This window comes from Gasterosteus aculeatus, chromosome 4, assembly GCF_964276395.1.
Source record: "Gasterosteus aculeatus chromosome 4, fGasAcu3.hap1.1, whole genome shotgun sequence".
Classification (NCBI taxonomy): domain Eukaryota; kingdom Metazoa; phylum Chordata; class Actinopteri; order Perciformes; family Gasterosteidae; genus Gasterosteus; species Gasterosteus aculeatus.
Window position 1 is genome coordinate 15472342 of NC_135691.1, and position 15166 is coordinate 15487507.

The following is a 15166-nucleotide window of genomic DNA, read 5'->3' on the forward strand; positions in this document are numbered from 1 at the left end:
ACGGAACAAAGACTAGACGTTTGTTTTTGCTCCTTAGTGGTGTGAACACACACAGCTGTGGCTGGCTGGTCACCGAGGACACCACCTCAGCATATGGATTAGTGTTTATTAGGTGGGTTTATCCTGTGTGTCAAAATAAAGAGATGGGAATATGTTTGACTCCACCACAACATTGTCCTTTTCATTGTATTATTACTGTGCCCATCATCTCTGCAGCTATCAGTCTGAAAAAGGACAGCGAGGTCTTTCTAAATGAGTTCCTGTTGCTTTTTTGTCAGGGTAACCCCTCATTTCATCTGTTGCCAGGGCAACTCCACGTTCCTTAGCCGTTGCTAAGGCAACCCCAGGTTGCTGTGACCCGCACGTCTCCACCGAGTAGTTCCTCCCAAATCCAGGGAGAGGCATCGAAGGGCTTTACGAGAAAACTCCCCCAAGGTGTGGACTCCCGTCCCAGAAAAAATAAGTTTGCTTCCTTTTTCTGTCCTGTGAATCGGTGGAAATTGACACAAACGTTGTTCCCTCGCTTAGAGCTGCGCCGCGTGTTTAGTCTGCGATGGAGCCGCGGTTGTGTCTTCTCCCTCCTGATAAGAGCGGTCAAGGCCGGAGAAGCCTGTTCCTGCAGCACAACACAAACACGGAGCGGAGGAAAGTATAGCAACTATAGCAACCCCCCCCCCCCCCCCCCCCCCGCACACACACACACACACACACTGGCCCCCAGGGGGCCACAATGAGTCACCCGGGTGGAGTGTCGCCTCCTCCTTGAAGGGAGGCATTGAGATTTTTTTTGGTGGGGGGACTGAACTTCAGGACCTTGACACAGGAGCCCGGGGGAGGTTCGTTCTGTCTCTCTTGCCGTACCGTCCGGGAGGGGGGGAGGTTACATTTTGTACTCTCCCTAAACTCACGGTCGGTCCCTTCGCTCCCTGCGGCCCCTCTGCTTTCCGCTCCTCCTCGAGGGAGGCGGGAGAGGGGGGAGTCCTTTTTTCCTCCTCCCATATTAAATATATTATCTGAATCCCACAACCAACGATGAGCTTTCGTTAGTTAGGTGACATTATTCTGCAAATCAAGCGGCCGGCCGCTCTTTTTATTGGGGGGGGGGCGTAAATCCCAGTATAGAAACCAACAGCTGGGAAGCGGACGGTTGGAAGTGAAATATTAACTTCATGAAGTTCATTGAGGGCGCTGAGGTCATCTTTGCCAAAGCGTGTTTACACGCCCTTTGCTTTTACTGCTTGGTGAAGAAGCCTTTCCTGCCATCAACGAACTAACAGCGCCACCCGGTGGTCAACGCGCCACACGGCGCACTTCATCCGCAGTGGATGGTTTCTGTCATGGACTCGTTGCACACTGCCTGGACATGGAAAAGTGAGAGATGTTCGTAATGGCACTCCAGGTTACTGAGGGGTTTAAAGATTTGACGATGTATATTAATGTTATATTTATACTATCGCACTGTGAATACTGGTACAATTCCAGGCCAAATTACACACAATATGCTATTGTCTGCCAAAGACTCACAAAGACTCCTTTAGAAAACATAAAGAAACTCAAATTTGCCCCCTCGCAAAAACATCTTCTACCACTCAAGTGACAACATTGTGACTGATCAATTCCAGAGCGACGGCTGATATCTGGCAGGAATATAGTTGGAAGCAAGAGATTTGCGTGAGATTTTCTCAGTTGTGTTGCATGTTAAGACAGTTGCTTTTATCTGTCACACACGTTTAGCTTTGCCGCAGCAACGGAGGACATATGGGAAGACGATGGACATTAAAAGATGGACATTAAACCAACTGAGAAAACGTGTTTTCATCTGCGCCGAAGCCCTGAGGAAGGATACCTTCTCATCATTACCAGCTGCGCTGTGTTAAATGTCGTTGAATATTTAAAGCATACAATATATTTACAATTCAGTGGTCTCTTTATCTTTGTTATGAGCTTCTTGGAAATTCCCTAAATTTGAAACCTTTGGACAGAATTGTGTTGCAAGCCAACAGCTTGGGTCCACATTACCTCCTGTCAGCCTATTCTACTGACATACTGCACATTGCAACATTAAAAATAAACTGTAAGCATTCACGTTTGCAGGTTTGAAATGGTGCACTGTGGTCTGTGATGGACACATTCATTTGGTTTAATTTAATTTCCTCAGAAAATCCTTGTTTTTGTGGCTTTTCAGAGTGTTGGGGGAGGAGCAGCCGACGACGCAGACGATGACATCATGGTGATTAAAGGTGGATCCTATCTACTTTTTATTTGTATTTCATTGTATGTTACCAATTTAATGGGCTGACACAGCCCTTTATCTAATGAAATCTAAGTCACATTTAATGCACATTACACAAAGCACTTTGTGATTGTATGTTCAGATATAAATGTATGACACAATATTACATTTATCCAAACCCATACTTTCTTCCACTTTACCTTTCATAAAGGTGCTGTAGTCAGCAGTTATGATATTTTATGGCAGTTTTAATGTGCTGTGTAACCCGAGAACAACACTATTAACACTGAACTTATGATACATAATGTCCAGCACTTTATAGGTAATTATAAAGATTTCATAAAACTTTATAAAACTTGAACCGTATTATTAGTTATCATGCCTGAGTATTTGCATGTATCCTTAAATTAGGTATTATAAAGGAATTCAAATGTTTTCATAATCTACTCAAAATGTACTAAATACATGACTTTCTTGAAAATAACTATAATTATAATTAAGTAATAGCTGAAGTTTTTGCAGTGTTTGTTTTGGAGTTGTTGTGGTCATGATTGTAGCAGTATGAGTCGTTTCTGTTGTGGTAGTAGTCGTTAAAAAGTCATACTGTTGTATTTTATAAAAATACCATAAAACTCTGAATTATAGTATGTCATAAAATGCCATCAAAATGTCACAAATCCCGTAAAAATTGTCCTAAAAAACAGGCCATAAAAATTCATAACACAGTATTGAAAATTATATTATCATATGCCATAAAGTTTCATGGGAAAGAAGCTGATTCCCAAAAAGTGATAACAGCATAAAAATGACTTCAAATTGGCCTAAAACGATCAGTACGATATTCACTGAAATAACAGAAAGCATCTGGTGTAGTTTTATTCCCCCAAACATTATGCCGGCTCCTTTGATTGACACATTCAAAACATTGAGAAATCTCATTTTTGTTGTTATAAAAAGAAATTCACCAAATAATATCGACATATAGTTGATTTTTAACATTTTTATTAGATTGGCACCTGGGTCCCAAAAGTTTCACAGCATGAAATGAAAGTAACAATAGAAATACAAATATTACAGCTTTTAATAAGTCAAGAGCTCAATATCTTTATAGAATTCAAAATCAGGGATTGTGGGGACATTTTCCATCGGTTGGAAGATCATAAATCTCCTCAGTCCAAAAGAAACATTGTTGGTTTAAAAAGTAGACTGCTACATATAGATGTAGGGTTTGTACAAGATGTGTTACGTAAACATGTAGGAAACACTCAAAGTATAAAATAAGAAAATAATAAAAGGTTAAAGTCGAGGTTTGCAGAGCTTGTTGTATAATTAGACAAATTGAATTCAGCTCTATTGTGAATTAATTTGGATGAATCAAGCAGCTGTGGTACATTTAGTCTCGGTAATTTAGAGCTCCTTTTACACTTGTTTGTCTGCTGGCAGTCGAATGAATAAATAATGCCATTGTTTTTATAGAATGTAAATGAAGTTTTCATAGTATTCTTTGAGCCAGCTTTCGGTATAAACTGCATTACCTCTCTGGCCAAAGTACTTGCATAAGGAGCAGGAGTAGTTATTAATCATTTTGACCTTCATGGCTGTTGTTTGGAACTACCGGCTAAGAGAGAAAGTCCTTGGCTGACACGAATGTGGAACGTTATCCTGCTCTTCCTTCCTGTGCACACGGCTGTCAGTATGTGTCACGTCTGCTGGCATTAACGTCAATAACACTTCTCTTGGTACAAATGAATCCCCATATTCTCACATTGGGTTTTTAGGACGAGATAGGGAGAACGTCTCTGTCAATGTTTGGTATGGAACACCCATCTGAGGAGAAAGGACGCTGTGAGAATCCAGGCGCTTTCCTGGTCTTCAGATCTCGTCTCGGAGCGGCTGAGCAGCTTCTGATGAGCCGCGCTTTAGTGTCTCTAGCTGCTCCTGCTGCGTAAATCAAACTGGAGGACGTCAGAATGTCCGTGTGTATTACACAGCGTATCCCATAATTCCATGAAAACCGAGCCCAATAGGACACTGAATTGAAATATTAACTTCCAAAACTCATCGAGATTAAACACATATTGTAGGTCAGAGCCTCGGCAACAGAGACGTTCTTTCTGTTATATTTAAGAATGTTTCTTTTCATCTCAGATGTGATCCATTGAAGCCGCATATCTAGAAGTGTGACAAATAAAAACACCTGAAAAGTGTCTTTTTAGGAAACACTAAATTACATATTATTGTGACATTGATATCAATCATCTGCTGTTTCCTACAATGTTCATGTGTATTACTGCTGGATGAAGTGGTAGAATAATTAAACCAGTCAGCCACTAATCTATGAAAAATATATGAAAGAAATATTTCATCCCATCTTATTGGAGACGAGTGGATGTGACTTTGTTTGGGTCGTTGTTGTTTGTTTGTTTTTTAGTCACTGCAGTGTTCACGTTAATTAACTGGACTGCTGCTGCTCGCCAAAGTTAATTTTTTCTGGCGACGGTTTCATAATAAACCAAAAATAGTTTAACATTTCTCGACGGGTGGCTCTCTCTCTCTCTCAGGGCACATTTCATCTGCACCAGTGAGCAGCACAGACGGAGGGTTTATCATTTCATTATTTACTAGAGCACAGTGAAAAGCGCAAAAGGTGCTGGCAGCAAAATGTACTTAAATGACCATTTCTATTCATATATCCATAGAATGGACAACATATATTCAATATATAAGGCTGATGACCGATGATGCAATAATTGGCTCTTCTTTGCAAACAGTGTCAAATAAATGGAGGGAAGTTAAAATTACGATATTTGCCTCTGAGATGTTATGGAGTAAAAGTTAGATAAGTGCAGTTAGCTCAAAGTTACACACGACCACCGCTGGAACAAGAGCACCAAGCTCTTCATTATGAACGATGCATTAGGCATCAGCTGAAACATCAACAAGGTAAATCCCACAATGCATCGGGTGACGTCAGCACCTCAGAGGAGACGCTCAATGGAAATGGATACAAGGTATTTTCATCTCTCGCAACCACCGAGGCCCAGAAGAGCAAATGCACAATGTTGTAATCTGTGATTTCTTATCTGCGATTTGATTTCCAAATGTGATCAAACAATTACTGCGTGTGTATAGCTATATGTTCTAATAGTACAGTGTGTCATGCAAAAAAAAAAAACAATTTAAATAACACAATTGTGGATTCAAACTCATTTAAAATAAATAAAGGTATGGCAGTAATATGGTGTTTATTTTCTAACTCATCCTTAATAAATAGAGGGTTTGGAAATAAGAACAACTTATAAAAACTACAAAGAATAGAAAGACTCTCTGTGAAATTTTTGAAATATGGTTAAAGTATCTATTGTAGTGGAGCTTGGAGTTTCAAGTAGGCTCGGCTTGTAGAGCGTCTACTCGCACTATGGAGAGCATACGTTGGCTTAATAACGCTGCTTGATTTGCCAGCCGAGAGGCTTTCTGCAAAGATTAAGAATCAGGAATCAGGAAACATTTATTGCCGTAATATGTCCGACATACAAGGAATTTGACTTGGCGGTTGGTGCGTAACAGCAATGACAACAACAATGGACGACAATACAAGAGTGCACGATGAATAAAATAAAATATGCTATGGGTTAGTTTAAAATAAAATAATAAAAGTTAAAGTTAAAGGAAAGTAGAAAAGGAAAATAAACCACTTAGTTAGGCTGAGAAAAAATAGACCTAAGCTACAGAACATGTGCAGTATTGTGGCACCGCCTCGGCCACAGACGCCTGGTTGCTTGGTGCACCGTCTGCCTCTCAAGTTGGTTGGATCTCCAAAAGTATGAATAGCAATAAAAAAATCTTTTCACTGTTCTCGGGTCCGGTCTGTCTTTGTTATCCACACTGAACTGCTACACGTCTGTGTGCTCGGGTGGATAAATAAAGTGTACGTCTGTATTCGAAGGCCAGGAATCTGGAAACTCTTCATCAGCTGCTGAAAGAATGTGATGTGTCCCGGGACCCCCCCCCCCACCCCCCCTGAACGCAGAGCAGGATGAGGACATGGGTGGGTTTGGCAGAGGGACAGCTGACTGACTGGCAGCTCCTGACACTGACACCATGTCTCCTTGGACGGGGGGGTTGTTGAAGTGTATTGAAGAACACAAATACTTGACATTTTCTGGCTCTGGACCTGTTGTGAATCACGGAAACAGGTGATAGCGGAGCAGGCAAACCCAAGGCCATTCTCATTGGCCGTTGGGCTTTATTGTCACAGCGGGGAGCACGTTGCAGGGCAGTGGTGTCGCCTTTAATACCTGTTTGACCAGCTGGAACTGAAAGTGGAGGATCGTGCTCCTTTCGTGCAGCGCGACCTGTGGGGAGACGCAGAAGTCTCCATTCTCCTTTTGGTTTTTATTCCAGGCGCGCTCTCCACTCACAGCCGGAGTGTCACTCTTGTATCACCTTTCTAATTATAACCCTGAGCCTGGACCCTCCAAGAATGGAAGTTCAACCAGCCCCATCTGTGGCCTAAAATTAGCCCTCCCTGCCCCCCTGGAAAGGAGCTCCGGTCGCCTCTGTCTGCTAACACACACACACACACACACACACACACACACACACTCACACACACTCACACACACTATACTGTGCTCTTCACAACTCAAGGCTCCTGTGGAAGCATCACACACTCCTCTTCGTGCCGTCTTTCCTCCACGTGACTTCATGTTGGCGCTTCGGAAGTGTTGTACTTCTTTCCTCGTGCCTTTGGAATAAAAAACAGCAGCACACAGCGGGTGGAGGTGAGTGTGATGCATGTTGCTGCTGCGTAACCCTCGGCCAACCAGGAAGCCCTGCGGTGGATACCGTTCTTTCTTTATGGCTTTGATTTGACTCGATTCGACTCGTGCAACATAAGTGTCATGTGAACGAGCCGCACCGTCTTGTTGCAGTAACGGTTGGTCACGGCAAGAAGTCACTCTCGGCCTTTCACGGAGGAATTTGCATTGTTGAGAGAAGAATCACTCCTCACACAAATAACCCAAGATGTCAACCGTGTGTGTTTGAATGTATTACTGTCTCTCGCTGACATTTTTCGCCCACTGCAGATGGAGGGGCTTTGACTCGCAGCAGCCCCGGGGTGGCATCATGGTTCTGGGACGAGCTGTCAACATGAGTTTGATGGACATTTCCAAGATCTTCTCCCTGCTGCAGCCCAAGGAGGACGATGAGGACGCTGAGCAGTGTCAGGCCTTGAACGACGCCGTGAGCAGTGACAACGCGTCTCTGCTCTCTGAGCTTCTGTCTCAGGAGAGTCACAGGAGGTCTATCAACGCTCGGAGCGGCTGGGGGGTCCCTGTAACCCCCTTGCGCCGTGCTGCCGCTCTGGGACACCTGAGGTGCTTGGAGTTGTTGTTGGAGCACGGAGCAGAGGTGAGATGTGGAGAGAGCCTTTCGTTCGTAGCAAGATGCCGAGATGGATCTTTGGTAGTTGGAGTGTGTGTTTGACTATGTGTGTGTCTGGAGGGGGGAAGGGGGTGTCAACATAGAATAATTATTAAGAAGCTGCATTTATCATAATTTACAATAAAGAATGATCACATGGTTAAATGTAATATGAAGGGGGTCACTGGCACAGAGATGAACTCATACAAACCTCTGCAGTTCACCTCAGGTTTAAGGAACCTTATATATACCTTTTTTCTTCATTTTTGTTTTTCCATCCTAAGGATTGTTTGGCAGAGGCAGCAGGGAGCAAATTAAAGGCTGAGATAAACCCACTGTTTACTACCTGGCAGCACGTTGACAATGTAAGGGACTAGGGAGGAATACAGTGGAACATTTAGCTTCTAATAAGCAGGATATTTCCCTCAGGTGTCGGTGGAGATCATTGAAGTGTCAAAATGAGAGTGAATATTGGATTTCAAATCATTACATAATTAAGTAAATACAAATTGACTGGTGAGAATATGTCAGTATTATTTGGATCGCCGAATGCTGATTCGGCGGCATTGCTTTCCCACTGTCCCAACGCGTTGGCGCGCTGCTGCGTTTGAATCCAGGTCGACAGCCTGGACGTGAAGGCCCAGACGCCTCTGTTCACAGCCGTGAGTGGGAAACATCTGGACTGCGTGGTTGCCCTGCTGAAGGCCGGAGCCGATCCCAACGGCAGCCAGCACAACAACTGCACCCCTCTGCTGACGGCGGCCCGCGAGGGCCACGTGGACTTGCTCCGACAGCTGTTGCGTTTCGGAGCCGAGGTGGACGCCAGGCCCAAGGTGCCCGAGTGGGCCTCCAACGCCACAGCGTGCAGAGGGCCCCTCTACATCTCGGCTGCGTACGGACACCTTGACTGCTTCAAAGTGCTCCTTCTCCACGGGGCCAACCCCGACTACAACTGCACGGACGGGAAGGTGCTGGCCAGGATTAAGCAGCCTAAGACGGTGCTGGAGGTGTGTCTGCGCTACGGCTGCGGGGTGGAGTACATCCAGCTGCTCGTGGACTTTGGGGCGGACGTGTATCTGCCCACACTGATCATTGACAAGACCACGAAGCAGAACGAAGCTCTGGTTCTGCTGCTCAAAGAGAGAGGTGAGACGCCGATCCGGGTTTGGTTCAGGGTGCATTGGAGCGTGCAAAAGTGTGAACAAGTTGATGTACTTTCGTTTGTCTGTGTCTGCTCCAGTTTTTCCCAAAACGCTGATGTCGCAGACTCGGCTGGCAATACGAAGGTACCTCCCCTTTGCCGATAAAGAGCCGGCTATCAACAATTTGGACGTTCCTTTGATCCTGAGGAAGTATCTGAAGCACGAATCCTCTGAACACATATGATGCTCACCATATCATCAGAACGTATGGACAGTGACAGGTCGCGTTTCTGAGGACTGCATTGATGATTTCTACCAGATCTCACCGTCAAGTACAAAAGGTCACTGCGTCTTCCCAATGAGTGCTATAGATTCTTGCTTTTGTCATTTATATATAGATTGAAATGTGAACCTACATAGATCTACAAAGCTCACTGAATTGTCTTGGTGAAACACAGAGAGAGGCCAAAGGGCTCCGTGGTGGAAGCGTGCCGCGTCCTCTCAGTGTAACGCCGCGGTCGACCACTAGAGACCACAGTAACTCTCTCCTGATGCCCGAGTCCGAATGTGGTAACGCCTCTTTGCGTTAACTCTAGTGCTGCTCTCCTCTCAGGTAACATTACACAATGGAAGATTTATACATCCGGACACACACACACACACACACACACACACACACACACACACACAGGCCGTCTGCATCACTCGGTACTTTTGTCAGATCTTCCTTAAAAAAAAACATGGTTTCTCAGCCGTGGACTTCATAACAGGAAGCGAAGATAATTTGCCCAAAGTCTCATTACTTATTGATAACAGCATAGTTGTTTGCTACAATTGTATAAATGTCTCTTTTTGTGCGATGCGGAACCCCTCCTGATACTGTTATTGTCTAACGGCTGCGTGGCCTTGAATCTTTCCTCTGTGACAGGAGTTAATGCGTCAGCTGTTGGGAATTGGGACCTGCAAACAGGAAATAATGCCCCCCAACAGGAAACCCAGCACAATGCTCCCACTCACACATCGACGCCTCGACACGAAGTTCTGTAGAGGTTTTATTTTCAACAAAAGTACAGCTATATCAGATATGGATTTATTTTTACAGCGAAGTACAACATATTCCCAGTGCTTCTGATTACATCAAAACATAGAATGTACATACAGTTGACATCTCCACTCTCCCATTCACAGTTTCTGGATTGAATAGGCATTATTTTTCGGGTTTTTCATTTCTACAACAAATAATCAAACTCAAAGGCCAGCAAGAAATAAAAATGGCATATGCTTGCATATGGTGACAAAAGGATATGGATATAGTGAGTAAATCTTTTCTGTGTGAGGCAAAAATCCAGACCTTAAACTAGATGGTAATATACAATGAATAGATTCCGAACGTGGAATGCCAGTCTTCTTTTTACCTTGTTGTCATTGGACACCCCGTCGCTCTATGGCTGGTAGAAGACTCCGTTTGTACCCTGACTATTCGGAAACGACACTGCAGAGAGTTCCTACTGGAGATGTTGCGATGCTAAACGCGAGTGGCTCACGCGCACTCTGGACTAAAAGGAATTACATAAATCTGAGCAACGCCTGATGCATCCAAATGACTGTCTGCTAAATTGTCTGTCTCGGTTTTATGACCGCAAATGGAAGGGAAAAGAAATCTTCCACACAGAAAGCTGTCCACTCAGTTCTCAGCACAAGGTCAGAATGCTAATTACATAATAAAAATAATGTATACATCCTTTTGAACAATGTGGCCAAAATGGTTCTATTTAATACGCTATTCAATAAATACAAGTGAGGAATTAATTTGTAGTGTCAAGTCATTTCACTTTAAAGAATCATTTCTTAAGTAGAAACAAGAGCATGATATGAATTGCAATGAAGTACTGTGTGTGCGTGTGTGTGTGCGTGTGTGTGTATGTGTGTGAATGCGTCTTCAGGATTATGTTTTATTTTTAGCTCATCCCAAAAGGGTTTCGCATTTATTGAGCTCTTCTGCTTGACTACAAATCTATACACAAACGCCCATGATCAGTGCTAACTCCTATTTGGTTCACTGTTGTCATAGAAAAATGATACCCGTTTTTCCTCAGCGATTTAATGGAATTCCAAAAAAATAACCAGCAGTTTGGACCATGACAGTGCAGATTGGAGTCAAAGAAAAGAGTCGATAAAGACTTCAGAATAAGTTTACAGTTAATAGTACCCAATGTATCTGGGCAAACAGAACATTAGAGTCTTTCATTTTGACTATCAACAGTTGAGTCTTTGAGCACGAGGAAAGGTGTGTCCCCTCAACCTAATAAATAAAAACCCAAGCTACAACCTGTAGTGTCTCGTGAGCAGGAGACGGGTGGACTGAGAAGAGAACTCCCCTCAGTGAGATGGCATGGGTTTCACAAATGAATGGTTCCGCGTTGTGAGGAAACAAACAAACCAGAAAAAAATCCCATTGGAAGTTAAATGAAACCAAACAATCTGTCGGGACTTGTCTAAAGTCTCATGCAAAATATTGGATGCCACAAGCATGCATTTACCGGGTACTGAGGTCTACCGCACGCTAGAACTGGAACAACATTCGTCTCCAACGCAAAATACCAATATCCAAATATATGATCTGTTCTTTTTACATTATTTACAGTGTGTAGCTGATAACGGTAAAATAGATGATTCTTCTTTTGATTCATAACTCACTAGTAATAATATACCTTGAAAAGGGGAAACTAACTTGGCTAATGAAAGTCTGCTTCCTACTATATATTCAAAGGAAACCATCTTTCAACATGTATATGACAATTAAGGAATCCTATGTAGTTTTCTAAACATCTGAAATTAGAATGAACCTCTTTTTGTGCAATAAAATTAGCGCTATGTACGCGTGGTATAATATAATAAGGTGTGTTTCAGTCAGACGGCACAGTATCTACTCATGTGGAAAAGGTCTGACCTCTACGTTTCTGTCCGGGTGGATCTCGTGCACTGGGGAACGAGGAATTCCCAAAGTGTGCGAGCGAGAGAGAGAAAAACAAAGAGAGAGAGAGAGAGGCAAGTCGCACACTGAAGGGAAAATACATGACTAATTCAAATCTGCCTGTGAAACGGAATAGATAATCACTAGTGGAATGCTGGAAGGCACTGTTAGATAGCATCTCTCCTCTCCGCAGCAGAACGGGCCAGCAAGTGCGCGGGATTGTGTGTTTGTGTTTGCCTGCATGCTTGTGTCTGTATGTTGGTGGGTGGTGCGAGTAGGGGAATGGGGGAGGTGAGGGAGCCTGGGGGGTGTTGGAGGAGGGGGGGGGGGGGGGTGCGTAGCACGGGACCTGAGGTTATCATGGCCTGGGAACCATATCTTTTAGCTGTGCCAGACCAGGGAATTATCTTCCAAAACAATCTCACTGGGAGCCGTCTCTCCAGACACCAGCAGCCAACTCACGCAGGTCTAAACCGTCTTTACTGAAACAAAAACATAAATTACACAACACACAAAGCAATTCTACGGTCTCTTTTTTTTTCTCCAATAGGTTATAAGGCCTATAAGCAGGCAAACAAATGACATAGAACTATATATAACTCTTTCATATCACGTTGTAGTGGATAGTGAAGATATATAATGATATATCACATTGCACAAGTTGTCATACTGTATATGTACGGGGTGATATAATTCAACACAAAATGTACTTCTGTATCGGAGGTCCAAATATGATCACAAACCACGGACTTGTGTGTCACTTACATTCCAACTGTAGAAAACAATATATCTTCATGATGTGTGTGAACGGCGCTTGGATCCTCTCCTTTCTAACACTGCTAGTAGCATATGGCAGGATCTCACAACACGACAATCCGACCGGGTCCTGTGTAAATCACTTAACGGTGCCGAGCCTACTGCCAGGACACGGATCAGAAGTGGAAAAACATCGGGGAGGAGTGCCAAGCTTCGGAGCTGCAGCCTTTAGAGATGCATCAATCTGTGACAGGACAGCTGCATGCTACAGATTAGCTTCAACTTTCTATGTTGGCTCACTCTTCTGCACCGTACATTCCTCCAGTGCTGACTCACAACCTGTTAGTTCATGTATATGCTTCCCTTTGTGCTGGTTTAGGGGGTTTGCTCCAAAATGGCGCGCTGTTATCGCCGCTCCTACTCAAACCGGCAGAAAAGGAAACCCCCCCCCCGCAGACTGAATGTGTGCTGTGCTTTTTATAGTGTGAGCAACAGGAAATAATGAAGCCGGCCGAAGGAGTCTTTCTTTTGACAACTGACGTGAAAAAGAGACACGTTAGTCTAGACTTCGGCCAATGCCTCAACATCGCTTCTTAGATCTCGCTGTTTCCTTTCCGGGGAGGGGTGGGGGGGGTCGGCTATTCTCTTTCCAAGCGCCCGGTGAGATGCCGGCACAGTGCTACAGGGGTGGTCTCTGGGGGGGGGAGTGGGGAGGGGCTCTGACACAGGGCAGGTGGAACCACGGCACCACCAATCTCCTGCTCCCAGCTGTTCAATCCGAGCGGCAAAGGCCTGTCGGCGCATCGTCGGCATGAACGCTTATGAATACCCTGTCAAAGGTGGTTGGTGGGCGGATGTAACTATTCTATCGGTGTCCCAACGATTGATTCGTTCCCTGATGCATCATATCACGGCCAATGGCAGGTTTCCAAAAGAGGGAAGCTCTTCCTCTGAGAGCCACTGACTCACGCAGGCGGAGCAGGTGGGTGGAGAGATAAGAGGTGACGAGGGATGGACGAGGGAGAGCGAGGGAGATACTGAACTACACCTGGTGATGGGGGTGGTGGGTGTGTGCGGGTGGGCGAGGGGGACTGCATGCGAGCAGCTAGAGAGCGGAACGTGGGCCGCTGTGAGCGAGGAGGTGATCCGGACGCAGACGTCGGCGGCCCGGCTGGTCTGTGATCAGTGGACAGATGGACGGAACGCTGGGACGACGCCAACGGGCGAGCTTTCGCGGGTCCCTCGCACGCCACGGGGGCCCGTCGTTACTCCATCTCACATTCAGAAGAATTCAACAAGCGATGTCACATAGCAGCACAGCAGGGTCGACACAATCATACCACGAGGAATGCCCTGTCCCGACCTTGTGTTTTCCTCCCGATGATTGGATTAAAAATAGATTAATATGACAATTTGAAAAACTCAGGGACATTCAGATGGCGTGACGATGCAGAATTGGAGGGGAAAGAGCTGTAGACAAGCCACTCAGCTGGAGAAGCATGATAACTAAGAACGTTGCTAACAGATATCAGTTGTGATGCTTTTTTCATTTTTCTCAAAGTTTTAAATCCAAGTCTTCTGTCCTCTTGCTGCTTCCAGTCACACGCTATATTAACAATGGTCCATCATTTCAAAAGTCTCTTGTGTGTGTTTTTTTTGTATTTTTCTTCATCATGGGACAAGATCCTCCAGTGTTTAGTGCTTCTAAGAAAAATAGCTGGTCCTTCAGAAGAGTCCGTGTTTCTCTATTTCTTAAATGGAGCTAATCTACTAAAATTCTGCCAGAAAGGAGCCTGGCCTCTTTTGGATTGACTGAATTCAAAAACCTCTCCTTGTGCCATGTCCTCCGTTACCTCATACTGCCCCGCACTTAGGGGGTCCTGTGGGGGCGGGTATGAGGGGGGCGTGCACCTGTTTACACCTAGGAAGGCAGGTGCAAAAATAGCAAGAAGGGGGAGTGAGGGGGAGGGGGAAAAGGAGGAAGTAGCGCAGGACACAAAGCGAGAGAAGAAAAAAAGTGGATAGCGAACAGGAAACAAAGTCAGTAAACGTCTCTTTAACGGACACAAAAACACAACACCAAGTCATGCTTCCAAAGACAACAGGCACGTAGACGTACAAGATGAGTCTTCAGAGTCAACATTCCTGCATATTAAACCCACGATATGCCACAGTATGACCATGTAGAGACAGCTGAATTGGGACATGAGTGGAATTCAGCACTAGCCATGACACAAGGGAGACTGAAGATGCTATTCAATCAAAGTCTGTAGCAGACAAAACAAGAGAGACAGCAGATTGCATCGGAGCGATGAAACCAGGCATTTGGACAACAGGCATTGTTCTTCCACGTTTGTTGACAGCACATTTGTTTGAATAGCACCCTCGACACTTGAGAACACAAGAGCGGCAAAAATAGAGCCAACAGAAAGCCGTTAATATGCATTTAACTACAGCCTACGATGTCATTTAGCTACGGTCTACAAGCATCACAACTATTCTAGTGCAGTTCAAAATTAGATACAATCAATATTTGGAGATGAAATATTCAAAAGTTGCCATGGCATCTTTGGAAGAAATGAAAAGGTGCGGAACAGTGTCTTTTCTCGAGAGGGGGGTGGGGGGAGGGGGGGG

At 44.6% G+C, this 15166-nt stretch overlaps 2 protein-coding genes and 1 long non-coding RNA gene across 11 annotated transcripts in view; 2 read left to right on the forward strand and 1 right to left on the reverse strand.

Annotated features, from left to right (window-relative positions):
* Positions 1–11: 11 nt before the first annotated feature.
* LOC144406294 (uncharacterized) lies at positions 12–1024 on the forward strand. Its single transcript, XR_013467543.1, has 3 exons — positions 12–112; positions 307–435; positions 529–1024. It is a non-coding gene; the product is annotated as an uncharacterized LOC144406294 (long non-coding RNA).
* Positions 1025–1788: 764 nt separating this feature from the next.
* On the forward strand, positions 1789–10611 carry LOC120818480 (ankyrin repeat and SOCS box protein 12). 2 transcript variants are annotated; one of them, XM_078102075.1, is made up of 5 exons: positions 1789–1835; positions 2184–2240; positions 7324–7648; positions 8278–8806; positions 8901–10611. In XM_078102075.1, exons 3-5 carry the CDS (start codon positions 7364–7366, stop codon positions 9044–9046), a joined length of 960 nt encoding a protein of 319 aa, XP_077958201.1. In that variant the 5' UTR covers positions 1789–1835; positions 2184–2240; positions 7324–7363; the 3' UTR covers positions 9047–10611. The 2 variants fall into 2 exon arrangements, with proteins under 2 accessions (XP_077958201.1, XP_040031541.1); XM_040175607.2 differs by lacking the exons at positions 1789–1835; positions 2184–2240 and adding an exon at positions 6785–7017.
* Positions 9842–15166, reverse strand: part of LOC120818463 (rho guanine nucleotide exchange factor 9) — a 41856-nt gene continuing 36531 nt past the window's right edge. For 7 of the 8 annotated variants that reach the window (XM_040175560.2, XM_078102069.1, XM_040175563.2 and 4 more), the window contains one exon: positions 9842–14453. In XM_040175560.2, coding sequence (XP_040031494.2) covers positions 14278–14453 — 176 coding nt within the window. In that variant the 3' untranslated portion in view covers positions 9842–14277. The remainder of the gene's footprint in view (positions 14454–15166) is intronic. The other variant, XM_078102071.1, reaches the window with a different exon arrangement.

Excerpts from the sequence above, each read along its gene's own strand:
- LOC120818480 (XM_078102075.1), top strand. The coding sequence starts at position 7,364 with ATGGTTCTGGGACGAGCTGTCAACATGAGTTTGATGGACATTTCCAAG. Across the intron at positions 7,649-8,277 it reads TGTTGGAGCACGGAGCAGAG|GTCGACAGCCTGGACGTGAA; the intron begins GTGAGATGTGGA and ends GTTTGAATCCAG. Across the intron at positions 8,807-8,900 it reads TCTGCTGCTCAAAGAGAGAG|TTTTTCCCAAAACGCTGATG; the intron begins GTGAGACGCCGA and ends TGTCTGCTCCAG.